The following is a 27,682-nucleotide window of genomic DNA, read 5'->3' on the forward strand; positions in this document are numbered from 1 at the left end:
GTAATGTAAAATCCATCTTGGTACGTATTATTTTATTTGTCATTGTTGAAACGATTCGACAGCAAGGATCATTGAAGTCTACAACGAGAGAAAATTGTTTGTTTGCAGGGAACCAGCTGCAAAGCTGGTAGTGGAAGATGATCTTGCTCAAGCACACCAAATCAAATATGACTTGCAAGAAGAGGAGAAAATGGCACTAACATGCCCTAAACATATGAAGTAAAATGCAACAAATTCAACAATAACAAACAAACAAAGAAGATATCAAAGTTGACGTCTCTGGTACATGAGAAACTTCCAAGGATTAAAAGAAAACTTCTAATAACAAAGACAACTTAATTAGATAAGGAAAATGTCAAAAGGTTATAAAACTATTCAAAAGTTGACGTCTCTAAAGTTGTTTTGCACGGGAATTACTGTTTTCAAACTATTCTTCCTCGACCTTCCTCTATTGGGTCACGTTGGTTTGCATTGGAAACTAAGTAAACCTAAGGTTTTATTATTCACCTTGAGTTGACGAATACTATCTCAGCTGTCTACGAAACTGTTATCTCAGTCGTCCGATCATTTGGTGTGAAAGATGTAAAACACTATCTCAACCGTCCAATCATGATCAACGACTATCTCAACTGTTTCACATCAAATGACTTTTGTTATATATATATATATATATATATATATATATATATAAATAAAATAAAAAGGTGACCCTATTGTACCTGATCCAACCAAATGTTGAATATGGTGTAATCTAATTGGACCAAAACGAGTGATCTTATTGTTTTGATGGCCAAGTTGATTTTAATAACATTGGCTTCAAGTGTTTATTGTCTCTTTTCTTGTATGCTTTATTCACCACTTCAATCTTTTGGTTGTGTTTAGCATGATTTTTTTGGAGCTTAGAAACAACTCTTTCAATCAAGGAGGTATCTATAGGGTTTGGTAATTTGTTTTCTTTTTGAAATGGTTTATCTTCCTAAGGGAGATAAGTACCTCTTTGATAAAAGTTACAATAAAGCTAGAATTTTTTTATTTTTAGAAATAGGAAAATAATTTTTTTAACTAATGTAATTTTACAATATTTCATACATATACCTATTATAAATAGCTGAAATATTAAAGTCCTCACTTTAAGTTAGACTCATATATTTTATATGTGACCCAACCTATCAAATCGTACTACTATAGGTCTACACATGTGACATGAAACCCACTCATCCTTCAATTTAGTAACCTAACATATTTATTTTATTATATTAAATTTTAATATTTAATATTTAAAATATACCCTAATCTATTATATTTATTTGTACATAATATGTATAGAAAAAAGAACTATATTTTAGTAATTTAGTTTAAAAAAATATTTTTAAGAATTATACATATTAGAGAAGTTATCATATATTTTTTTTTATGTCTTGCACTTCTTCAAAAGCAGTTTTTTTTACTGGAACTCGGGACCTGACTTGGATACATGAAAATTTGAGTCCAATCAATTTAGTCAGATCGAGACTTGATGGTCTAGTGATTGGACTTGAGGCGAGTAAGAAGGGATTTGACCAGAATAAAAGAGGGAGTCCCTCCATATGACTTGACTCGTTCTGTCTAAAATTTGATCCAACTAATCCATGTCCTTAGTAAACTCAATAAATCAAAAAACCATGTTCAAAACAGATGTAGCTAAACAAAATTTTTTCCTTAAAAAAGAAGTATTTTTGTATCAAATGATAACGTGGCGGTCCAGATCACTTTCCATATTTTTCCCACTGTCCCATCCGACTTGGATCAAACTCTCTAGTACCCTTAGGGGCCTGGCTCCATTTGGGGGTGTTAAACACCTAGCCAATATTACCTAAAAGATCGGCATGTTAAGAGCGAAAGACATAGATACTTAACCCTGGACCATAACATCACACCCACCTTCACGAGCCGATGACCACGGTGGACACACTCTAGCGGCGGCCACACTCTAGCGACAACCCACTCTAACGACGGCCCACTCTAGTTTCTACTAGGTCGCCCCCTTCGCTCAGGACTCTCGCTGCGGAGATTCGAACTCATGACGTAATGCCTGCTCTGATACCAAATGTTAAACACCTAGCCAATACTATCCAAAAGACCGGCCTGTTAGGAGTAGAAGACATAAGTACTTAACCCATGACCATAACAGGGGACTCGTCTCTAGTCGTTTGCCCCTGTTCCATAAAATACGAAATGTTTAACTTTGACTAAGCTTATCTAAAAACACACAAAGAAATGGAAAGTTATGGTGTTCTATAATGGATGGGGACCATGGTTAGAAGGGGTGAGCATTGGGTCGGGTTTAACAGGGTATCCAACCTAAAACCCCAACTTTGGGTTCACCTTGCGGGTTGAGGACGGGGTGGAAAAAAAATCCATTGGAATTCTAGTTAGGGATGAATTTCCCCAAATCAGACTCTAGGGGACGAGGCAGATATGTAAAATGAGGTAGGGGCGGGCGTGGATGGGTTTGGTTTACGAAGATGGGATGGGATGGTGATGGTCAGGTTTAAATCAGGTTTTATCGGGATGGGACAAGGTGGGTTGGGTTTACAAGGATTGGGTAGGACGAGGTTGGGGGAATGGTGATCAGGTCAGGGTCGGGTTTATGGTTTTTGGTTTCAGGTTTTTTTGGGTTTGAGTTTCAAACCGACCTTGACTAGACCCATGCCCGCCCCTAATGGCTAGGCGTGGGCATCGGGTCGGGTTTCACAGGGAACCCGACTAGACCCAACCAGGCTAGACCCAAAAACCAGAGGATGAGTCTTATATTTCAACTAGTAGGTTTGGAAAAAAACTCTGTCAGGTTTTAGATTGGTGACTAGTTTCCCCGAACCCAACCTATAGGGCTTTATAATTGTAATGCCCTCTAGAAAATGTATGAATTGCATATATTTTACTGATACAATAATGTAATTTTATATGTTTTTATTGGTATTTAAGGAACTAATAAAAATATATTGATCTAATAATATAATATATTGTAATTTAGGATATAATATTAATTTAGTTTAATATATTATCAGTACTATTTTATATTATATTATGATCTTTAATATTTCATGATCTTATGGAGAATTTCCTCAAAAACATACTCTTAAATATCTAGCAAACATATTGAGGTCATTATCCTTTAATCACAAAAAGTCATACAAAATTAATTATTTAAATTTGGAGTAAATTTTTTCATAATTGCTTAATATTTTTTACATACTAGTAACATATAATTTTATTCCAAATTACCTTATTTTTAATTATTTTAAAGACATTTCATGATTAAAATTACACTTTATTGTAATTAAAAATATATAAAAATGATATATTACATATTTTACTTTTTTATTGATTTTAAAAATATGAAATTACAAATTCATAAAATGATTATAACTTAAATATTATATAATAACAATTTAATATAAAATATTGCACCATGTAATGTTAAGCTAATGACCTAATACAATATTTTATACCTAGCATTATACATTGATTTATTATTAGTTACTTTAATTATTCATTAATTATGCACAAAAATATGGTATTAATATATCATATTTATTGTGATATTATTTTAATATGATGATTATATTAATTAATATTATATGTAATAATAATTATGAAAGAAAATAATATTTAATTGGTTTATGTTATTTATAAATTTAAATAATAGTCTTGTTATCGGTTACTTAATTAAATAATTAATCAATGGTGATTACTAAATATTAACTTAGAAGTATCAATTTTAAATATAATACCTTAATAATGTAAGTATAATATCAACTCCTTATTTAATTACCCGACCGGATCCTGAGTAACCCGATCAATTAAACTTATTTTACTTTGTTTATATGTTATTGTGTATCCGACCGGGTCCGAGATTCTGATAAATCGGTCAATCCGGTCACAAGACGGAGGGGTGAAAAGCTAATTCACTCCTTCGTGTTTTTTCCGTGTTTTGGGCAGAAAAGCTAATTCACTCCTTCCGTGTTTCAGAAGAAATAATTCCCCGCGTGTTTTTCGTAAAACTCGCGAAACTGGAAAATACCACCAGGAAGAACGCCGGTTTGGCGAGCGGAAGAAGGGGAGCAGTCAAAGATAACCTCAAAGCCCTGCAAGTCCAAGACACGTACTCTGATTCTTTTTCAGACGCAGGCTAGAGAGGATCTCTCTCTCTTTTGGCTTTAAATCCCGTTTCTCTACCGTCTTGGATTCAAATCTTCAATCGATTCATCAAACGTTCGATCCAGATAGCCTCTTTTCCCTTTTCATTACTGTCTTATCTCGTCGAGATGCACAGATCGGCGAGTACCAGTCGCGCTTCCGATGAATTCTTCCTGAACGTGTCCCCGCAGATAAAGGCCTCTCCGGGCCTGAAACCTGCGGAGATTGATCAGCTTCCCACGTATGTTCCTCTCTCTGATGTTTCAAAGGAGTCATCGAGACTGAGGGCCTCCGAGAACGCTGTCCATGTGATTCCGCTGGTGTTGATTCTATGTGCCATCATTCTTTGGTTCTTCTCTTCTCCAGGTAATTAACAACGCAGCAAGATCATGATTGCTGTTCCTTTCATTCTGTTTTTTTTTTTTTTTTTGGCTCTTTAAGCTATGGTTTTCTTGTGAGAGGTGAATATGTATCTTCTTCTGGTTTCTGTTATTAAGATATTCAAGTTGAGGACAGGAAGTTTTTTCTCTTTTTTTCAAGACATCTTATTGTATTCCATCTCTTGTTGTAAAATAAAAAGCCTCTGTGAACTCTAAACATTCCCTTGGATTAAAGAAGTGGACGTTTCAGAAGCAATAAATAATCAAATATGAATTAATGAATATCATTTTGAGTTGTTTCATCTAGTAGTAGAGATTGTCAAGACCTTTCTATCACCTTTTACTCTCTTCTTTTATTTTACATATTTCGTGGAAACAGCGATAGATAAATAGCAGATTGAGGTTATATTTCCTTATCAATCCATTTCGAGCCCTTAAACTAGAAAATGTCTCCTACTTCGGATGTGTTGAAGAATAGCCCTCTGCAACTGTTATCTTCCTTCTTAATTCCTAATCTGTAGTTCTCAAAGGATATTTGGACAACAGAAATGAAATCCCTGCCACCTTGAGGCGTCTGAGTAACAAAATATCAGACATAATATTTTTCTGTAAATGGTCTCTTCATGTCAAGCCTCCTTATCGATAATCTGTATCCCACTATGTTATAGAGGTTTGATTGTTTGTGGCAACATTAATGTTTTGTGAGAAATAGAGGACTATTCTCATGTTTTTCTCTGTTTCTTATCTATATCCTTGATTATTAAAACTGTAATTTATGCCCTCAATTTGTCAAATAAGGATGATCCAATTGTTGCCAGAATCAAGGGGCTTAAGCCTGCCACTTATACTAACGTCACTGCATTGAGAATATCCGAAGAAGACAGGGGTTTGGATATAAAGATGCTGTGAGGAGTTCAAATAGTTAAACATCCTTGAGGATCTGTCTTTCTTTTCTGAATTTATGAGCAGAAACTGGAACTGGTTTATTCGTTACAGGAATGGCCTCCTTAGATGAATTCAGATGAAGTCTACAGACTTATAACCATTTTTCTAGGTCAAGGTCAAGGAGAAGCAAGTTTTCAAGAGGAAGCTGCCGATCTCAGATATTCTTATCTTGTTCATGAGGGAAGGCTTTTGTTTCCTGTTTAAGGTGACTTAACGGAGTTGCTGATGCTTCTTTGAAAACCAGTGTCATATGATCAGTTGAAGAGCAAGAGAATGTTGGGTTATTTCTACAATAAAATTCAGATATTTCGTTGATACTAAAGCTGCTTATCTGTCTCTTGAGTAATGGAGAAGGTTGAGGATACTGAGTCGTCTTTCTTCCTGTATAATCTGAAATGAATTTTGTGATTAAATTTTCATGACTTTGATCTCTTGAATGATGAGTCTTTCTTCTGGAGTGAAGTCCTCTAATCCATATTGTAAACTGAAATGAATTTTGCTACAGAATTCCGTATCAAACCAAAGTTTTGTTCTTTGGGTCTCCTTTTCATGTTTTTTTCCTGTTCTCAACTCTTGGTTCCCACAGTTAAATTGCGATGTTCTTGAATGACCGTAGCTGATCCAATACAGAAAATTATTTGGTGCAAAACGGGATCGAATGGCTAACTTCATTCATCATGATCAGACTAATGAGATAGCCGTTTCTCATGTTTTATACGTAGATAAGTATTCTGTTTTTAAGAAAATAAAAGCTATCTTCCAAGCAAAACGTCAATAGGGTTTAATTAACTTAAAACTTGTAAAGCGCGAAAGGAGTAGACGGTCTTCTCCCACGTCGGAGACCTCCTTTTTCTCGTCTCCCTTTGGACCCTTTCGCTTACGTGGTCTCAGCCCGACCTTTTGTCTTCCTCAACTGACAATGATAACTGTAACGGGCGGGAGATGAAGCTACATCAAAATGGGTGAGCAGCTGTGAAACTAGCTCCTTGCTTGCTCTTTCATGCCAAGTCTCCTCTTCCTCCGACGCCCTCACCTATATCTTTCTCCGTCTCGGTTCTCTCAGTTATCCACAAGCACTACTGCCATGGGATCAAACTCGTTAATATGGTTCCGTAAAGGACTTCGGATTCACGACAATCCCGCCCTCCTCTATGCTGCCGAGCATTCAGCCCATCTCTACCCTGTCTTTGTCATCGATCCCCATTTCATGGCGCCTGATCCCGCGGCCTTCTCTCCGGGCTCCTCCAAATCTGGTCTCAACAGAATTCAGTTTCTGCTGGAAAGCCTTGCGGACCTCGATTCCAGTCTTAGGAATCTCGGCTCCAGATTGCTCGTGTTTGAAGGAGTTCCCGCCGAGGTCATCATTCGGCTCTTAAAGGAAGTAAGCATGGATATTGAAGAAATTTTGTTTGACTTTTCCCGCTTCTGGTGTTATTAGGTCTTTGCGCTAAATGAGTTCTTCTATAAGAACTGTTGGTAGTTGCAAGTCAGTAGTTAGCGGTCGAGTTACTTGTCTTTCCCACTGATGAGAGATAATTAGTCGACTGATGAGTTCTATTAGTCCACATTGGAGAATTACTTGGGCATTTGTTATTTTAAGGTTGAGCAACAGCGTCTTGAAGTGGTTTAGTTATTTTAGGATGAAACCCGCTCAAACTTATCATCTTATCCTATCTAATTTTTGGGCCAAACCCGTCATTCTGAGCCCCATCCTTGTCAGTCCGGGATCCGTCTAGCTGCAAGGTTGCTTTGTGTTGATTTTTTTTTTCTATAACATTTAGTTTCTGCGACTTTATAGCACATTAGCTGCATCGACCTAACAGGTAACTTAGAGATCTATGTGGCAGAAAGGACCTTTAAATAAAATGTGAGCATGATGCATTCGTGTGTCATTGTATTCTGCGTACCAAATTACCTGCCCTTTTCTGCTCCAAGAAGGAGCTCCTGCTTTTCATTGGTGGAAACCAGGCTGTTACTTGTTTATTTGCTTAAGTAGGGTTGGAAAAATTTTCAGCTTTTAATGTTTTGTTTCCAGATTTTCAATTTTTCAATAAATGATCTTCACATATTTGCTCTGTATCTCTCTTTGTTCTTGACTTTCTTCAGTCATTGTTTCGATTTGTCACATGTCATGTTTATTTTTTTTTCAATTTCAGTTGGTTTTGGTGCTGCTTGAAGTGCTATCTGTAAAATACTTTTGAGAAATAGATTTATTTCTACATTTTGTATGAACACTGTTAGTGAAACAGTATTCTTTTAGTTCATTATAGTTCCAGTCTGACAGTAATTCTGGTTTCTTCTTCACAGTGTCACTCAGTTGGTACACACTTTGAAAGAATAATATTGTATAAAATCACGATATATACTCTGGATGTTTAACTACAAGCCTATTCCCTTTGTCACATGAGACATACCTATATATGCCATTAATATTGTGCACTTTCACTTGCTTCTTGTAGTGGAACATCAAGAAACTCTGCTTTGAATGTGACACTGAGCCATATTCTCAACTTAGAGACAACAGTGTTAAGGTCCGGACTTGTCATTTTTTATTAATATTTTTCTTCAGAATATTTTGAGAATTGTTCAATTATTATTCTTTATTCTTCATGGGATTCAGTAATAAACATTACTAAGAGTTGTGGACAGCAGAGGCCCTGTAGACCAAGGTGATAAAAAATGCAAACTTCTTGTGCTTACTTGTACTCACGGTATCAATTCTATGAAAGATACATAACCTTTATTTTCATAAGATTTAGAGAAAGGCACTTTATTTATGTGAGTTTTGTTGGTAATTGTAGAAGCAAACTTGAATTGCCAGTTTAACTGCAGTAAGCTAATGTGCTGGACTTTCTTCAACTTATGAACTGGTTTAACAAAATCATTCTCTAATATGGTTCTTTTTAATTAAAAAAATTATTTGCATCATATACTACCTTATTTTAGACTCCTTTGAACTGTGAACCAGAGCCCTTCTCAAAATTAAACATCTAAAAAATATCATTAATGAGAGTAAAGCCTTTTAAAAGAAAAATAGTTCACATTTTTTTTCTCATCACTTATTATTAAAATGTCTCGTAGTCCATTCCAAACTTATTTATGAAAGCTAAATATCCTTCTTTAGCTCATTATTCATCATTATTGAACTTTATATCTAGTGATAAATCTCTGGGTCAATAATTCTGTTATATATGAATGAAATGATTAACCTAATCAAAATAACTACTGTAGCACATATGACTTTTGACAAACTACCCTCCAGGAGCCAGTTTTATTTGAAGGTTGTTTTCTGTAACTTGTTATTTTTTACTAAAAAAGAGAAATGGATTATTCTTTTTAGTTGCTAGATCAACTTCTTGTTAGGAATTAGACGCTCTAATTCCAAACTAACGAGAACAATAATAATAATCGCGGAAGAAGGAAAAACAAGCAACGAAAATATCAACAAGATTTATACAGGTTCGCCTTAAGGTGAGACTATGTCCTATCTTCCACCGCTGCAGTAATCCACTATGAAAATGAAATAGTTTACAAGAGAAATCAGACACACTTATAGGTGGTTTTTCTCTAACTTCTCTCGGCCGGAACTAATGATCTTACTTTGGGTGATCACCCTAAACGCCCCCAAATATAAAGAGAAAATTAGAGCTACCCCCAGGGAGGGGTGCTTCCCACCCCTCTTCCAACCGCCACAACTACCTTACCGCAAAGGTCGATCTGTGTAAGGCGTTAATTAGGCTCCACAACTTAACACTTCTTGTTCTTAATAATGGTGTTTTGTCTTCCCATATAGGTGTATTTTTTCTCATTTCTTCTCAAGCAAAAGTCACAGTTTCTTTCTATTACATCTATTTAATGCAATAATAATAAAGATCTCTATTACTAGGGATAACTCTGGGTATGATTAAATTTAATAATTTTCTTTATCACCACATTTTTTTAATAAAATATGTGTATCTTTTGTGTCTAATAAAGTGTAAAATAGACTATGATCAAACTTAAGAAACTTTATTTTGTCCTCTAGAATGTTATCTGAAGTCCATCTTTTTTCATCTTTGAAACACCCAGAGGGAACATTTGTCAGTGACTTTTTTAACTGCCTTGTCTAAATCACCAACCGTTTGTAAACATAACATGGAACTAACCATCAGTTATTCCAGTTCTTTACTTGAAAGCATATGATTGGTGCTTACTAGGGACAAAATATCCGAAGTTGTTGCAGACAAAATATCCAAAAAATTCAAAGTTGTTGGTGATTTCCTTTACAGCCTTGTCCAAATCACCAGCCATTTGAAAACATAACGTGGAACTAACCATCAGTTATTCCAGTTCTTTACTTGAAAGCATATGATTTGCGCATACTAGGGACAAAATATCCTAAGTTGTTGGAGACACAATCTGCCAGAAAATATTCTTAGTATTTGCATATGAGAAAAACACTCTGAGCAGATGTAGAAAATATTCTAATCTTCAGAAGGCATTGTCTAATGTTCTTCATAGCTTTTTTAATTCAGAATCACTAGTTATCAAAGTTTTCTGTTGAAGATGCAGGTCTTAGACTATGCATAATTGCAATCTTTGTAAGAGTTTAGAAACCACTATTGTTACTTCTCAACATTTCTTTGTAGCATATGTAATATTACTGTCTTTTTACAGGAGTTTGCTTCTGTATCTGGAATAGAGGTTTTCTCTCCTGTGAGCCATACTCTCTTTGATCCTGTAGATGTGATTCAAAAGGTAAACTGAATGATACTTCCTTTGGTATTGTCACAGTGCCTATTTTATCAAAAACTCAAAATAAAAAAAAATACAAGAATAATATGCTTCAATGCCTACTAAAGGGTTCAAATGTTTCCATGTTTTCTTGATCAATGCCTAAACATAAATACTAAAAAGAATGGAGGCAAGCCACCATTGAGTTACCAACAATTTATGAAGCTTGTTGGACAACCCCCAATGCCACTTGAACAACAACTTACAAGCCTACCTTCAATTGGGACTCTTGGAGATTGTGGAGTGTTAAGTGTTCCAAAAATCGATGAACTTGGCTATTGTGGCATCACACAGGTTAGAAAATTTCCATTTTGGTGTAGACATTTATTGCCATTTTTATTTGAACTCTTCACAAAAAAAATCTGTTTTATTACAGGAAGAATTTTCTCCTTTTCGTGGTGGTGAAACTGAAGCACTAAACAGGCTGAAGAAATCACTTGATGATACGGTCCGTATTTTGTTTCTCTCATACATATGTCTCTATAACGAATATCACCAGTGTAACCTTAATATAATACTCTTTCTGACATCTGGAATATTAAGGTAATACTGATTCCTCTATATATAGTAGTTGTCACATGTTTTGTAAGTTGCTTTCTTGGAACTTCTTCCAACTACTATTCTGAAACTATCATATGCCTTTATAAAATAGTATTCTTATGTTTTCTGATATTGGTTTCATTTGAAAATATCTGTTGCTTGGAGTTCTCACTTCACTTCGAAACTTGTAGGAGTGGGTATCCAATTTTGAGAAACCAAAGGGTGATCCATCTGCTTTCCTAAAACCAGCCACAACTGTCTTATCACCCTATTTGAAAGTGAGCTTTCACAAAGGAGTTTAAAGCCTCCTTCACCTCCCCTTTTTCTCTGTCAACAACTGTTTTCTGCTTGTTTTAAGTTCATCTGTTATGCATGTGTGTTTCAGTTTGGCTGTCTTTCATCAAGGCATTTCTATTGGTGTCTTCAAGATGTTTATAGGAAGGTCAAAAAGCATACGAGTCCACCAGTTTCACTTGTAGGACAGGTCAGTTCACTATTATGAATCAGCAACGCCAACTGCTGACTGAAACAAGCTGACATCAAGAATTTCAAAATTCTTACAGCTCTTATGGCGTGAATTTTTCTACACTGTGGCGTTTGGCACTTCCAACTTTGATCGAATGGAAGGAAATAGAATTTGCAAGCAGGTGATAATTACGAGTCACTTTCTTTGAACTTTCTATTCTTTCCACTTAAATTATTTAAATATGGAATGACCTGATATTTTGATATTTTACCATTTCTCATTTAAAACATGTCTTAGAGCTTGCTCACAATTTCTTGATGATGACATCACAAACAGATATTAGTCCTGCAAGATCTACTCAAAGGTTATAATATGTAATGTTTCATGGTTCGCTATAGGAAATGATTTCTATTGCATTTCATGGTGGCAAATGTTTTCCTTGATTATTAGAGACGAGGGAAATGGTGTTTTAAGCTTGCGTTTTTTCCCAAGGCCAACAAGAAACTCTTCTTCTAACTGTATTTCCACATTAATATTGTAATGATTTCTTGACATCGGAATTTCTAACTCAATAAAAAGATTCGGTGCAGCCACCAGCTAGCTGGACCCTGGCTGTTGAGCTCGGGAAACTGAAAGCACTTAAAAATATTTTAAAATTTTCTCTTCATAACCTATAAGTTACCTGGAAGATACAGAGATACTGAGGCTTTGAAGAAAAACTTATTTAGAAGGACTTGTTTAGCTAGATGCTTTGCTGTATTGTGGAGTCAGAAGACTTCTTTATATATATATAATAAAACTATTATTGCTAAAAAAAGAATGATTTCAGTAAAATATATATAGAATTGCATCGTTGCCACAACACTTCTCATGATCTTTCTGAGTATTTTTTTTCTTTGTCGTCATGGTAGGTACCTTGGAAAGATAATGAGGAACTGCTTGTGGCTTGGAGAGAGGCTCGAACTGGATTTCCTTGGATTGATGCTATCATGGTTCAGGTCCTTTTTAAGTTTTTTTTTTTTTTGTTCATTGAAATTTACTTATTTTTTAAATGCTCCCTTCTTGGATTAATATGAATATTCTTCTGAATTTACTATACCTTTTCTATCCTAGTTACATAGTTGGGGATGGATGCATCATCTTGCACGGCATTCAGTTGCATGTTTCCTAACTCGTGGGGATCTGGTATGTCGCCTGCAATGCTATATACTGTGATCTTCTTTTCCAATATGTGGTGTCTGTCACATTTGTGTGACTATATGATCTATTGGCGCTTCCACCTGTACTATTCTAATGATTGTCTATCTGTGCCATTCATAAATTTTCTGATGGGTTTGAATTTGCTCTGATACTATCACAAACTTATGAGCGGAAGTAAAAAAGAATACGAAAGGTTTAATGTGCCTAAAGAGAAAAAAGAGAAGAGAGCTTTATATTTTATTATGATTTTCATGGTCATCTTTTGCATTTATACCGGCAAGTGAAAAGATCTTAGATCCACAATCAGATGATCCTTGAATTATCCAAGTGATGGACCCAGTTCTTCTAAAACACAGTCAATTTGGTGAGGCAAGCTTGCTCTTTTGTTGGTGCTTTGTAGAAAAAGAAAATTGGGAATTTATTTTTTGGCTTTTTTTGGCAAGACTCGCCATAATAGATCTAAGTAAATGTTAGAACAAAAGAAGCATTTAGGTTGGCTTCAATTAAATTCCCACTACTAACAATAGGAAAACAGAGCAGTAAACAAATTCTTCTTTTTGGAAAACTTGAATTTGCCACAGAGAGGTGGGGCTTCCATCAACCAACAAAACCTTATAGTACTACATTGTTATTATAGACTCCATTGGACAGAGACCAAAGAACAATGAAGAAATTATCCATTCATGAGATTGTCATTGACATTTTTAATAGTATTTTAATTCCTTTCTTCAGGTACGATCAGATACTAATTTGGAGCTGTTCCTCACCTGAAGCGGGATTTTGTTATAGGTCACAATGAATGTCAAGCTATCAGCATGATTATTAAACATATTTAGTACACTTAATATTTTTTAGTTTATGTGAAACTGGAAAGGAGCATACAATATATTTTGTATAATCATGGAGATTCAACAGAATAATTTGTGTTTGCTTGTTTGATGAATACCAATCTATTTGTTTGTTTTGTGAATAATAGTTTGTTCACTGGGAGAAGGGAAGGGATGTGTTTGAAAGACTGCTAATAGATTCTGATTGGGCTATAAACAACGGTAATTGACTGTGGCTCTCTTGTTCATCCTTCTTCTACCAGGTCCATATCTCTCATGTTATACTAATCAATTAGGACAAAGGATTTTTTTCTTTTCCATATTCTTTATTAGGAAGACACCTAATACTTGTTTCTGTTTCTTCTCATTGTAAAATTAACAGTATAATCGTATCTACTCTCCAATCTCCTTTGGTAAGAAGTACGATCCCAATGGGAATTTTATTCGCCATTTTCTTCCCGCCTTGAAAGGTAACTGGGTTCCAATTCTTATTTAAGATTACTTTTGGCAATTCTGATACGCTTAACAATTATTTGAAGATTGCAGAGATGCCTAAGGAGTATATTTACGAGCCATGGACTGCACCTCTAAGTGTCCAAACCAAAGCAAAATGCATAATCGGGAAAGATTATCCAAAACCAGGTGAGCCCTATTTTACAACGTCATAGCTCTTCTTCCTGCTGCAAAACTCATAGAAGAATGTTTCCTGTTTGATGTTCACAGTGGTCGCTCATGATTCCGCGAGCAAAGAATGCAGAAGGAAAATGGGGGAGGCTTACGCACTGAACCGTTCAAAAGATGGCTGCGTAAGCAAAGAAAGTTCAAACAGTTCACGTAGAAAATTAGAGGAGGAAGACGGAGGCGATGCTTCCAATAGCAGAAGTCACAAGAAAAGGTGACGAGAGTTTGAGATTCAAAATACAATATGAATCCATTTATAGCCGACAGCCATAAACCTCGATTTGGCTTGTTTTGGTTGGATGAATCTGTAACTGCCGAGGAGGAATTTGAAAGATTAAAGAATTTTATGTGGCCACACCTAACCAATCTCTCTCCGGGGTGGCTACGGAGACAGCGTAGGAACCAACCATTGTGTGGGATATATTGTCATGTCGCGATGAGCTTTTTCCATCCTTCCCATCTTTAAATAGGAATATGCATCACATCAATGCACTTTTATCTCCACCTTTTTTGGTCTGAATGACTTCAGGGAGAGCCCCAAATCCCATGAGAAGCGTAGAAGAAGGTAAGGGAAATGTGTTTAGATGATGAATTCTCTCAATTTCGCTCATGTATAAATTGTCTTCAACAAAATATAAGTTTAAGGAGCACAAACCGAACAATCTCCCTCTCTTTCCTTTTTTACCCCTAATTATCTCCAACTCGACTTCCACATCAAGAAACGGTTACGATTACGGGATTTATTATTATTATTTTAAAAAAATCCGAAATCTTTATTGGATTGGAAGCTGTTAGTGACCTGTCCCCCCGGTACGAAATAACTTCCTCGGCGCATTTTAACCTAACGAAACTAAAAGGCTAAAAGCCTAAAAGCCTAAAAGCCTAAAAGCCTGAAACCCACCCACCAAGCAATTCTTATGCAGAGAGAAAGCCAGAATATGCCTAGTTAAATAGCGCGGACTTGAAAACCACGTCTAAAATCCTATTTAATAACGACTGACCTCTTCATATACGTTTTCATATTCTATTTTCTATTAATCGATTTTCAGGTTTTCTCTCATCTACCTTCTTCCTCAAGCAGAGACGCAGCGGGTTCACGGTTCCTGTCGCCGTAATCGGAAGACGGAATTCTTCCAAGGTTTGTGAATCTTTTCTTTGATTTTTTGTTTTCGTTTTATTTTTATGATCTCGACTTTCTTAATTGTTCTGATCCTGTCTCTCCTGGTTTCAGTCTATTGGTTCATCCGATGCGATGTGATGATGATTGATTTTTTTTTCTGTATTACTAATATTTTCTGATTTATGATGTGCATGTGAAGGATTTCAACTCGTTTCTAGTGATAACTCGAATCGGTAATGCTTATAGCTGGCGTTCAATTTTTTCTAGCGTTTTTTCCTTTTCTTTTTTTCTTTTTTTTTTTTCTGATGTCTCTCTCTCTGGTTTATAGTGATGGTTTAATCATAACCTATTTTCTATTTCTTGTAGTGATGACATCAAATTTTATATGCTATGAAATGCTTTACGTTTTTAGTTTGTTTTTTTCTTCCTTTTTTGGTATTTTGTTAGTTCTGGAAGTCTGATTTTTTACGAAATTTTTTTAATTTTGTATTATCAATTAATTTGTTGAGTGCGTTTTTTATTTTTTATTTATTTTTTATGGAGAAGTGGAGAATTTTATTGAAACTTTGTTTGTAACTTCCAAAAATTATTGTCTCCCTCCCTATGTATATAGGACAAAGGGAGGACCTATCCACATAAGCTGCTTTTTTTTATTTCTTTTTTTTAATATCCTTTTATTTCTAAGTTAGCCATCAGATTTAGATCTAATGTATTCGATTTCATTTCTGATTTTCTATATTTATTTATTTTTCTCTATGTTCATGATTGATATCTGCATGAGTTTTTTTTTTTTTTTTTTTTTCCTTCAGTTTTTTCATATTTGAATCCTCGACTTTTCTCATAACCTATTTTCTATTTCTTGTTAGTGAAGACAACAAATTTTATATGCTACAAATTGTTTTAGATAGTCAGTTTTTTTTTCTTCCTTCTTTCTTATTTTGTTATTTCTTGCAGTCTCATTTTTTCGACGAGTTTTGTATAAACTCAATTAATTTAGTCAGTGCGTTGTTTTTTTCACGGAGAACTGGAGAATTTTCTTGAAACTTTGTTTGTAAGTTCCTAAAATTATTGTCATCCTCTCCATGTATATAGGAAAAAGGGAGGACTTGTCCACATAAACTATGTTTTTTAATTTTTTTTTAAATTGCCATTTATTTCTAAGTTGGCCACAGATTTAGATCGAATGTATTCGATTTCATTTCTGATTTTTTATATTTATTTATTTTTCTCTATGTTTATGGTTGATATCTGCTTGGGTGTCTTTTTTTGTTACTTTTCTCATATTTGAATGGTACATTAAAATTATGCTATATATATATTATATATATTGTAGTAAGTGGTAATCTTGTAAACTTCATGGATATAGATAGTGGAAAAATGGGTCCAGGCCTCCTCATGTAATAATTTTGCCCAGAGTTTGTTTCAGATTATCAAAAATGCATTTTCTGATTGTTTTTTTTTTTCAAAACAACGTTCAACTAGTTGTTGATATTCATATTGGTTGTTCCTTATTATCTAATTTATCTTCGACTGGTTCTAAAATCTGCTTGTCTTGTTTGCCAGGTTTCAGAGATAGCTTTTTGTGTTGTTCAGCTACCATGAGATTTAGGAAGGGAAGTAAAGTTGAAGTGTTGAAGATGACTGAGGTTCCTTCAGGCTCTTGGTGGTGTGCTGAAATTCTCTCTGGAAATGGTCACAATTACCATGTAAGGTACCAGACTTTTCCTGATGTTGCAACTGTAGAAAGAGTTTCTCGGAAGGCCATTAGGCCTTTGCCTCCTCCTTCAGGAGGTATAGAGAATTGGGTCCCAGGCGATATCATTGAGGTGTTTGACAATAACTCATGGAAGATTGCAGAAGTGTCAAAAGTGATGTGTGGAAACTACTTTGTTAGACTCCTTGGATCCTTCCAAGAGTTCCGGGTGCACAAATTGAACCTGCGGGTTCGGCAGTCATGGCAGGATAATCAGTGGGTTGTGATTGGAAAGGTAATTTCAATTCTTGCTGCTGTCTCTATGATTTAGAGGTTAGCTGTAGTAGAAGTACCTATTCTAGGCTAGCAGCTCATTACGAATGCATCATTCTTTGACTTTCTCATTGACTCATCTTCCTCTTTTACATGCTACTGGATAAGTACAAAAATATTCTTTTTTATGTTTGAAATATTTTAAGTTTGACACTTTGACTCTTTTTTTTTTTTTTTGTTTTCATCAGAAGTCAAACTGTGAGCTATCTGGCATGAACATGAAGGCTGAGATTGGACAACATTTTCTAGAACATGATGCTGGCTTCCAGGAGGACAAGGTGCAGAATTTGGCTCCCTCTGGAAGAAGTCTCAAGAGAGGTCGGGAAATTTCCTCCTCTCATTGTGGAGAAAATGCAGGACCAGATCAGAAACTTAGAGCAATCAGAAAAGAGGGTAGGCTCCAGCAACGTGTGAAAGAACCCCAATCTCATCTGCTGGACAAGGTAGATGCTGTTGCTTCCCCACGAATTGTGTTGGGTGAAAAATACATGCATGCTTCCTTTAACAACAGAACCACTCATTTTTCTGATGTAGACACAGAGGAGAGCAGAAATTTTATTGCTGAAGTTGGATGTTTTATTCCAAGAAGCTTAGAACCTATTGATGATGATGAGGGTAGTACATGTTCAGCCGCTAGTTGTAGTAGCACCACCCGTGACAATCCTTACAAACTACCATGTCTTTATATCACAGGTCCTAATCAGGATAATTATTCTGATGATGCTGAAACTTCTAGTAGTGGTGGGTGGGTAGATGGGAGAGACTTCTCTCCTCCTGAAAATGAGCAAGTGGGAGCAGAAATTCATAAATTAGAGTTGCATGCTTATCGGTCTACCATGGAGGCATTATATGCTTCGGGTCCTTTAAGTTGGGAACAAGAGGAAATGATGACTAATCTTCGCCTTTCACTCAACATTTCAAATGATGAACACTTGTTGGAGTTAAGGCACTTAGTTTCTGCAGAGAGCTAAAATCATTTCCCCCTAATTAATCCAAAAGCAACTCCCAGGGTTATATAGGAATTTCTTTTCTTCATAGTTTAGTTCTTTCCTGAAATGTAAATGTTCTCATAATTGGAATGAGTGGATGGAATTGTTAAGATTTGTATTATCTCATTTTGGGTATTCAATTTGTAAGAGATTTAGAAAGTGACTGTATGAGATATTTGTATCATAAACTTTTCAAAAGAAAGGCAGTGGAAAGTTCTTCGCCATGAGTATAATGGGATCTGTCTTATGTTAATCCTTCCCTCTATCCTTTTCTTTGGAAATTGTAATGTTTTATTCATTGTGAACACTTTGCTATATATGTGAAGGTATGCTCCTTTAATGTCTGATGTACCACATTCCTTTCATGGCCGAAGGAAGTTTTTATCATGGAAAATACATATATATATATGGCACTGCTGCCTTAGAAAATTATACTTGTAATTTAGGCGCTTCTGAAATGCTCTTCAGTATGATTGTCAAATGCCAGTATCTTTTGCACACAGACTTTAGTGGTTCATCCACTTTTTTAAACTTTATTTCTTGGCAGGTTAGACTTGATCTTGCAAAGATTATGTGGTTTGTATTAGAACAAATGGGAAGCATTGAGATGTAAGAGTTGGTTAATTATGAGGTGTTAAATTGGTATGTGTTGTCTAGATGCATTTATTGAGCCAATACACCATTAGGTCATGTTCTTCGTCTTGTAGTTTCATGATAGGGGTCAGAATTTAGTATTAATTTTCCTAACATGGAGAGATGAGCAGCTTTTATGTGCTCTATGGTCTCAATAACTATGATATGCCGGATCGATTTTCAAATAAATTGATTTCCTCCATACAATTTGGCAGTGCCTGGAGTTTTTATTTTGAGGAGACTATCGATGTTTCATTGCATGTTCCAGGACTGAAGTTGGAGGTTTGTACATCTTGGTTCCAAAGGAGGAGCATGAAACAGAAGAGAAGTTAAAAAAACATATGAGGAGCTTCAAGAGGCCCCGGGAATACAAGGTGGAGATGAAACAAGCTGCTCACAGAAAATCAGTGAGGAGCGGCATCTTCTCTAGCAAACAATTCCCCATTGATAGCTTATTTTGACGCAGATGGAGAGCTGTCTTGAGATTTCACTAATTTCCAGCTGAAATGTGATCACTAGTGTGAAGCTTAGGGTTCATGAGGGCTCCATGATACTAAATGATTGTACACATTGGATATAGCAGGAATAAGAGGCTAATTGAAGTTAAATTTTCCTGAAAAATAACGGTCGTCAGTTTCTTGAAATTTAATTGATTACTATCCTCTATTCTCAAAAAAAAAAAAAAAAAAAAAAAGGAGATTTTTGTCTTTCTTAACTATCAGATTAAGTCTGTTAATGGTAATGGTTTTACCATTTTTCCTTTTTTCATATGTGAATCCAGTAGTGGGAGGCTAGGAATTATTGCAGCAAGTTGCAATGATATTAAACAACTGGTTTAAGATTCTGTTGTTTTTCCTCTTCTGAACATTCATTTTTCTGTTCAGCTTGTTTTATGTGAATGTGCTATACAGTTTCGAGGCCGAAGAAGGTTGACTTCATCTCACTCGCTGGAATCAGTTGTTCTTTTGAAATGGGTGGCTGTAAACAGCTCAAATAGTTCAAACCAGTCAGATCAATTGAACTGATTGATAAGGTAAAGAAATTAGCAAACGAATGATTCCTGTTTATCATGTGATTTGTTTTTGGTATAATGGAACTATTCTCAGTATTTCTTATATTTTAATATTTTGACTGTTTATATAGTTTTTATGAATTTATACAGCCCTTGATGTGCCATCTGTTCTATTGGTTGGCTTGCAAAAGTTTTTTTTTTTTTTTTTTTTGGGTACAATTTTGTGCTGTACTTTTTTAATTTGTTTTTCTTGGTGGACAAGGTAGCAATCTTCAAGCTGTTTCATGTCAGTCATGAGTGAGTGACCCATATAGTTATATTTTTTCTGTTATCGTATATATAAAATAGCTGAAGTGAGGACGGGCATTATTATAATTTTTTGATGGTTATCACTTATGGGACTATATGAGAGAAAGGGGAAGAAATCGAGATCTCCAACCTCTCTATCTCTGGGTGTAATATTTTCTGGAAATATATTGACATGGTATTAGAGCTTGGTTCGTAGGTTTGGTTTTTTTTTCAGAGCTTGGTTCGCCGCCATCTGAGTTGCGTTTGGAGATCATCGACGAGTACTCCTTCGAAATTTTTGGTGCTATCAGAGGTGGGTTATCTTTCCCCTCTATCTCCGTTTGTCAGTTCTCGGTTCATCTTGCAATATCTGCCTGTGGTCAACATCCCTGTTCGTTCTATCGGCGAGCGGGAAGAGACTTCGATTGCTTTTCGTATGCTGTGACGGCCTGAATGTGGAGGGAGTAGCGTGGAAACACAAGTCGATTAGTATTTTGGTTGGGTCTAAGTTTTATTTTTCCAGCGTGAAAACCTAGAAGAGGTTTTGGTGTCATCGGCATGAGTTCTGTGTGGATTATTGTGGATTTAGATTTGGATTATTGTGGATTATTGCTGTCCAGAGAGGTTTCAGTGTCATTTGGATTTTATCATGTCATCTGATAGGTTAGACTTGTTCTCAATTCGTTTCACGGGTAAAAATTACACTTCTTGGGAATTTCAGTTTAGTTTATTTGTTATGGGAAAAGAGTTATGGGATGGTCATATAGATGGGAGTGATCCCATACCTCGAGAGGTTGAGGCTTTGTCCAAGTGCAAAGTCAAGGATGCTAGGGTCATGACCTGGATCCTTGGCTCCGTTGAGCCTCACTTTGTTCTCAATCTGAGGCCTTATAAAAATGCCGCTGACATGTAGAATTACCTCAACAAGGTTTACTATCAAGACAACATGGCTCGACGTTTTCAATTGGAGTATGAAATGGCTAATTTCACACAGGGAAGTCTCTCCAATGAGGAATATTTTTTTGGTTTTCAAAATCTTTGGGTTGACTATTTAGACATTGTTTATGCTAATGTTTTCGTTGCCACTCTCTCTGTTGTTCAAGCAGTGCACGAAACAAGCAAGAGAGATCAATTCTTGATGAAGCTCCATTCCGATTTTGAAATTGCACGTTCTAATATGATGAATAGTCATCCTGTACCATCTCTAGATGCTTGTTTCAATGAACTTCTTCGTGTGGAGCAGAATATAGTAACTCAGGCTGGCATGGAACATCGGACTAATGTTAGTGCCCCTGTTACTGTGGTTTTTGCTGCACAAGGGAGGAATAAGGGTCGAGACATGCGTGCTGTCCAGTGCTTTAGTTGTAAAGCTTTTGGTCATATTGCTCGGAATTGCCCTAAGAAGTTTTGTAATTACTACAAGAAACAAGGTCATATCATCTCTGCTTGTCCCATTTGACCTGAAAGAAAGCAGGTTATTGCTTATCATGCCTCTTCTGGTGTCTCTAGTTCTGCTACATTGCCTGTTGCCTCGCCGGTTGTTCCTATTCCTTCCCTACAGTCTTAGCAAACCCGAACATACTCACTCCTTAAATGGTACAACAGATGATCTTCTCTGTTTTTTCTTCTTTTGGGCTCTTAGGTAATCATGCAATTTCTTCTTAGCTATGGTATTTTGACTTCAGAGCATCTAACCCTATGACCAATACTATTGTTTCTCTTTCCAATGTCAGAAATTATGATGGAAATATGAAAATTAACACCGCTGATGACATTTTTCTGCCTATCAGGGCTGTTGGTGATCTTTCCTCTTCCTTAACTGATGTTTTTGTGTCTTTTGACCTCTCCACAAATCTTATTTTTGTTCGTCAATTGGTTGATAATAATTGTAATGTCCATTTCTCTTGTTCTGGTTGTGTCGTGCATGATCAAGCGTCAAGGAAGATGATCGCAAAAGGGCCTAAAGTGGGATGACTCTTTCCTCTTCATATTTTTCTTTCCACCTTTATTCCTAGTTTTCCTTTACTTTCCTTTGCATGCAATGTTGTTGGTTCTGGAACTAAGATGTGGCCTAGACGTCTAGGCCACCCAAACTCTGATGTACTCCGTAAGTTGTTTAATTCTGGTTTATTGGGACATAAAACATGTTCTTCTCTTGATCTTTCTTTTGAATGTCCATCATGCAAACTTGGCAAAAGTAAAGTTTTATCTTTTCCTCATTATACATCTCATACCTTACAATGTTTTAATATTATTCATAGTAATGTTTGGGGGATTGCACCTGTTGTTTCTCATGCGTATTACAAGTACTTTGCTACTTTTATTGATGATTTTAGTCATTTTACTAGGGTTTACTTCTTACGGGCTAAAATCGAAGTTTTTTTTAGTATTTAAGCGTTTTTTTGCGCTTCTTGAGACTCAATTCTCTGTCAGCATCAAGGTCTTGTGCTCTGATTCTAGCGGCGAATACTTGTCTAACGAGTTTCAGGACTTTCTTCAAAGCAAAAGGATCATCTCTCAACGTTTTTGTCCTTTGACACCGCAACAAAACGGTGTTGCTGAGAGGAAAAATTGCAACTTCTTGATGTGGTAAGAACTCTTTTACTTGAATCATTTTTTCCTCTTCGTTTTTGGTGTGAAACGTTTTTTACTTCGGTTCATTTGATCAATCGCTTACCCTCTCCTACGTTACATCATTTTTTTTTTTTTTAAGTTGTTTTGGCCATTCTCCTTCATATTCTGATTTTCGGACTTTTGGTTGTGTTTATTTTGTGCATCTCCCTACTCATGAACGACATAAACTTATAGCTCAATCTGTTAAGTGTGTTTTTCTTGGTTGTGCTATACCTCAAAAGGGTTATGTTTGTTATGATTCACATTTTCGTTGTACACGTGTTTCTAGGAATGTAGTTTTCTTTGAAATTCAATATTTCTTTCCATCTCATGTTGATTTGCCATCTACATCTTTATCTCTTTTGCCGAGTTTTTCTGATTCCCCAACAATTGTGGAAGACGTGGTCTGGTCCTACTCTTGCTCCTGCTTCCACCACTCTTTGCCGGTCTACTCGCCCTTCTTGGCCCCCTAATTGTTATGGTTTCTCCTCCTCTGTCTCTCCTATGACTACTTTACCCTCTATTTCCATTCCCTCTTGCTACAAACAAGCTATGGAACGTGAGCGTTGGCAAAATGTAATGCAAATAGAACTTCGAGCACTTGAGGAAAATCACACTTGGGATATTGTTACTTGCCCCCCTACAATCAAGCCTCTTGGGAGTAAATGGGTTTTCTCTGTAAAACTTCGCTCTAATGGCTCTTTGGATCGGTACAAAGCTCGACTAGTAGCTCTGGGCAACAAACAAGAATATGAGATTGATTATGAGGATACATTTGCTCTTGTTGCCAAAATGACCACGGTTCGAACCATATTAGCTATTGCTGCTTCCCAGTCGTGGCAATTGCATCAGATGAATGTGAAGAACGCCTTTCTACACGATGATCTTCAAGAAGAGATCTACGTGAAACTTCTCTCTGGTATGAGTAATTCTTTTCATCATGATGTTTGTAAGCTACAACGTTCTCTGTATGGACTCAAACAAGCTCCCCGGGCTTGGTTTGAGAAGTTTCGCAGTACGCTTCTTTCCTTCAGGTTTATACAAAGTCAGTATAATTCTTCTCTCTTCTTATACAAGTCTGCATCGGGTATAGTCCTTCTCTTGGTTTATGTGGATGATATTATTATTACTGACACTGACTATGGTTTGATTACTAAGGTTAGTAGTTGTTGGATGTTATCATATATATAAAATAGCTTAAGTGGGGAGGGGCATTATTGTAATTTTCCAAGGATTATCATTTACGGGACTATATGAGAGAAAGGGGAAGAAATCGGGATCTCCAACCTCTCTATCTATTGACATTTTTCTCTGTAAATGTGCATTTTTCAATGAGGTTACATAGGAAGACAAACATCTTACCTCTTTTGCTGTTTACCTTTATTCCTTTTTTAATTTGATTATGGTTTGTGCATCAGCAGTTGATGTGATGTCGACCTTTTGTTGTTACTTTTTTTTTTTTTTTTTGACTTCTATATTATTGCTTCATTCTCATTCCCTCCATTGTTGTGTTGAAGTACTCTATGCGAGTAATATTCTTGATTTCCAAATCTGTGTTGTTGGTTTGGTGTTTCTTATGAACCATTTCATTGTCTTATCATTGGAATCAATGTGGGTAATCAAAGAAGGATCTTGTCCACTTTTACCCAGAGCAAGTTATCATTGGCATTGTATACTATCTTTATTTCAAGTAAGAGCTTTCATATACAAGTTTGGCGTGCTGTGATTGTAGCCAGTGCCCTTACGATGGGGTGTTAAGTCATAAGCAATGCCTCAGTTGCTATTATCTGTTGTTATTACCATTTGTTCTATATCATGTCCATAAGATGCTGAGATATCACTTTTACCTTTTTGACATGATTGCATTGACAGGTCCTGACAGTCCAGATCTTCCTGTTCTAGCAGTGGCATCACTAGAAGGAAATGCTGGAACTCCAGAGTAAGGTCAACCTGAACTTCATTGTATCTGTTTCACTAAGAGAAACCTCCTGGTGGACAGATGTTTACTCCTTTCATACCTTGTGGTGAGAAACTTACCTTTTTGTCTGCCTGTTGGTTCATCTTTTGTCATTCTTCAAGGAAATAATATATTTTATAGATGAAACAAGGTGATTAGCTTCTTGTTGGAACCTTAAATGACCCTGTAGCATCATCTTTAGCACAAATGAGTTTGACATTTTTGGCAATAATTGGAGTCATTTGTCTTGTGTCCTAAGACTAGTATGAATGATCTGTGACATCTTCTCATTGTATATTTTGGAATTTCAGACCGGATGGCAAGGTTCTGTGTTATAGACCAGAAGCACAATCACTTTGGATTCATCATAGACTTCAGAGTGGGAAGTTTGCAGCCATGTCAACTAGAAATTTAAACCGACCATTGTTATGAGATTGGTCTGGTGTAGACATGGGTGGTTGCAATTATAAGAGGTTTTAGTTCCTTCTTTGCTTTTTACCCACTTCAAAGATGTGTATTTGACCTCTTCTTCTGCAAATTGTTGCTGACGTTCTGCTTGTGACATTGTATTGTGCTTGCTTTTTACCTGGTTTAAAATTACTTTTAAGCATTTCATGCCTTTGATGTATCATCTCTCTAGTTAATTGCTTTTCAATCGGGCAAATGTCCGGCAATTTCTATACTTCACTCGGCCATTTGACAATCTTAAATATGCGTTTTCTCCAAGCAAGTCTTTCACATTTTTTGATGTATCTTAAAAAAGTGTCATTCTTCTCAACTTTAATCAACGGACTGTGCCTTAATTTCCTAAATCTTTTATTCGGAAAAATTTGAGCCAGTTCTTGGTTGGGTGACAGCCAAAAACACTTACACTTGGCAGAATTATTGGTAGTTGATAGTTGAAGCACAAGTACGTAAACGATCGAATGTCAAACCTAAAAGCCCTGGAAAGAATTCAATCAACCCCATCGTAGGGTCCATTACGTGAAATCAACTCCATCTGTACGAAAGATTTTTTTTTTTTAAGTTCAGGAAAATAAGCTGTCACGTTTATTACAGAAAATAATGTTTAGGGCACCTTGATGTTGTAACTATTAACTTATACATATTTTAGTATAAAATTTACCATTTTTCTTTAATTTTGTTGTATAAGAAAAAAGAGGAAAAAGAGACTGGACGCAAAATCCAAACAACCTCGCTGCACAAAAAGGTTACTCCAATTACAGCAACGTCATTATCTTTATTTTATTATTAAAAATTGATTCAGATAAGAACTAATCTCAAATGAGCATCAACACTTGTGCATGAGATAATAAATAAATATAAAATTAAAAATAATTTTTAAATGAGTCAATTCAAATTTCAAGCTTAAAATAAAATTTGAGATACATATTATTTGAAGTCAAGGAGTTCTATTTGCCTTCTAGGAGTTCTAGGTATAATTAATGGTCTAGGGGTTTCAAAAACTCTAATATAATTATTTAAAGACAGAGTAAAACAAACAAAACTAAAGATTATTAAATTGCAGAAAACTATAGCAAGTGCTATATTAACAAAGATCATATAATTTTTCTATAAGTTTAATTATTATGCAAAGAAATATATATATATCTGATTCTAATAGTTCAACTATCTGTTCAGGAAAGAAAACAAAATATTCAAAAAGCCTTAGTGCTAATACGCCTAAAAACAAAATATGACTTAAAGACCCTATTTTAATAAAACAGAGAGTTTTTTCTTAAACACCTATATAACAAACCGAGATATAAGTAATAACAAGGTAAATACCTAAGGACAAGCCGAGCTATATGATGTAATACAAAAAAGACAAGCCAAATATACATGTAAGAGTACGGCGGCGTTGCAGCAACCGGGAGCGACGCTTAGTCCCTTGGAACAGTGGTTCTGCAGAAGCAGAGGCGGCTGTCAGGGCGTAACCCTCACCCAGTGGTATTCCAGCCTAATATACCCAAACTTAATAAGAAGACCTAACAAACAAGCAAACTAACAGACAATAAACGCAGTGAGAATAAGAGCAACCAGAATGATTCCAAAGGTAACATACAGAATAATCATAGAACAAAGAAGGGAACAGGCAAAAGCGTGTAAAGATTATAGCAAACTTCCGTAAGGTAGCTCCTAAATGTCTTATTGTTTAACTCCTTCTCTGATCTCCAACAGGTCTCAGACACCCAAGACAAGCAGAGGTGTGTGCTTCCCTAGCTCTTAGCTTTGGTCACGGGCTCCTTCAACATTCCGAAATAACAAGCTCTTCTGTCACGCATGGACAATCGTGGGCAACAAACGGAACTCAGGACCGTGAAACCTCAGAGGGTTACACAATGCTTTTACCACATGCTTGGATGAATCCAACCTTAGAGGAAATCTTTACAGAGTTAAACAAAAAGAATTTAGGAGGTCCCTTAAGGAAGACCCCGAACTACCGGAATAAAGAAAAGGAGAATGAAAACTTACAATGGAAGATAGGAATGATCAGGATTAGTAAGTGTTCAGAACGAAACAGGCAGAAGTCATGGAAGCAAGTGATGGGCAAAAGGATTCTCTCATTCATAATTTCTGAACATTACATAAGGCTATATATAGCCGAAACCTTGCTGACACAAGGAGGCAAAAGGAATCACCCGGGTGCTCATTGGGCCCCATCGTCGGTGATAAGTCCTAGCTTTGCTTTCCAGGTGTTTGGTTTGGTATCAAAAGAAAAAATAAAAAGTACAATAATGGAAACCTTTACAAAAGTGTACAGGAAAAAGTACAATAGAAGCACACGTTGTTATCCGAATCTTGAAAGAAGTCGTGTCAACTTTGTCTTTGTTTGTCTGTCTTTGTCTTGAAAACACGAATCTTGAAATCTGTCAACTTTTTCTTTGTCTGTATGTCCTTGTCTTGAAACCACGAATCTTGAAAGCTGTGGGCAAAGAAAACCAGGGATTGTTCATTTTTTTTTTTTTTGTCTTTTCTAGCCAGTCTCTTTTCTATCTTATCTCTTTTCTATATTATCTTTACTTTAATCTTTTCTAGCCAGTCTCTTTTCT

At 35.9% G+C, this 27,682-nt stretch overlaps 3 protein-coding genes across 6 annotated transcripts; all 3 read left to right on the forward strand.

Moving 5' to 3' along the window:
• Positions 1-4,307: 4,307 nt before the first annotated feature.
• On the forward strand, positions 4,308-5,708 carry LOC137949370 (uncharacterized). Its single transcript, XM_068795443.1, has 2 exons — positions 4,308-4,545; positions 5,614-5,708. The coding sequence occupies exons 1-2, from the start codon at positions 4,308-4,310 to the stop codon at positions 5,706-5,708; spliced, it is 333 nt and encodes a 110-aa protein (XP_068651544.1).
• Positions 5,709-6,470: 762 nt separating this feature from the next.
• On the forward strand, positions 6,471-14,643 carry LOC137950090 ((6-4)DNA photolyase). 4 transcript variants are annotated; one of them, XM_068796461.1, is made up of 14 exons: positions 6,471-6,885; positions 7,964-8,035; positions 10,161-10,241; positions 10,401-10,571; positions 10,654-10,725; positions 11,009-11,095; positions 11,203-11,301; positions 11,381-11,464; positions 12,195-12,281; positions 12,397-12,468; positions 13,460-13,573; positions 13,693-13,780; positions 13,850-13,952; positions 14,034-14,643. In XM_068796461.1, exons 1-11 carry the CDS (start codon positions 6,505-6,507, stop codon positions 13,538-13,540), a joined length of 1,287 nt encoding a protein of 428 aa, XP_068652562.1. In that variant the 5' UTR covers positions 6,471-6,504; the 3' UTR covers positions 13,541-13,573; positions 13,693-13,780; positions 13,850-13,952; positions 14,034-14,643. The 4 variants fall into 4 exon arrangements, with proteins under 4 accessions (XP_068652562.1, XP_068652560.1, XP_068652563.1 ...); XM_068796459.1 differs by having other exon boundaries at positions 13,857-13,952; XM_068796462.1 differs by having other exon boundaries at positions 13,460-13,532; positions 13,857-13,952.
• Positions 14,644-14,886: 243 nt separating this feature from the next.
• LOC137949371 (uncharacterized) lies at positions 14,887-22,541 on the forward strand. The gene is made up of 6 exons (XM_068795444.1): positions 14,887-15,129; positions 16,675-17,099; positions 17,326-17,580; positions 19,644-19,781; positions 20,649-20,891; positions 20,973-22,541. The coding sequence occupies exons 2-6, from the start codon at positions 16,710-16,712 to the stop codon at positions 21,516-21,518; spliced, it is 1,572 nt and encodes a 523-aa protein (XP_068651545.1). The 5' UTR covers positions 14,887-15,129; positions 16,675-16,709; the 3' UTR covers positions 21,519-22,541.
• The last annotated feature ends 5,141 nt before the right edge of the window (positions 22,542-27,682 follow it).

This window comes from Aristolochia californica, unplaced genomic scaffold, assembly GCF_029961685.1.
Source record: "Aristolochia californica isolate CCGP_79_NKW_82.1479 unplaced genomic scaffold, dmAriCali1.0.hap1 SCAF_14, whole genome shotgun sequence".
Classification (NCBI taxonomy): Eukaryota; Viridiplantae; Streptophyta; class Magnoliopsida; order Piperales; family Aristolochiaceae; genus Aristolochia; species Aristolochia californica.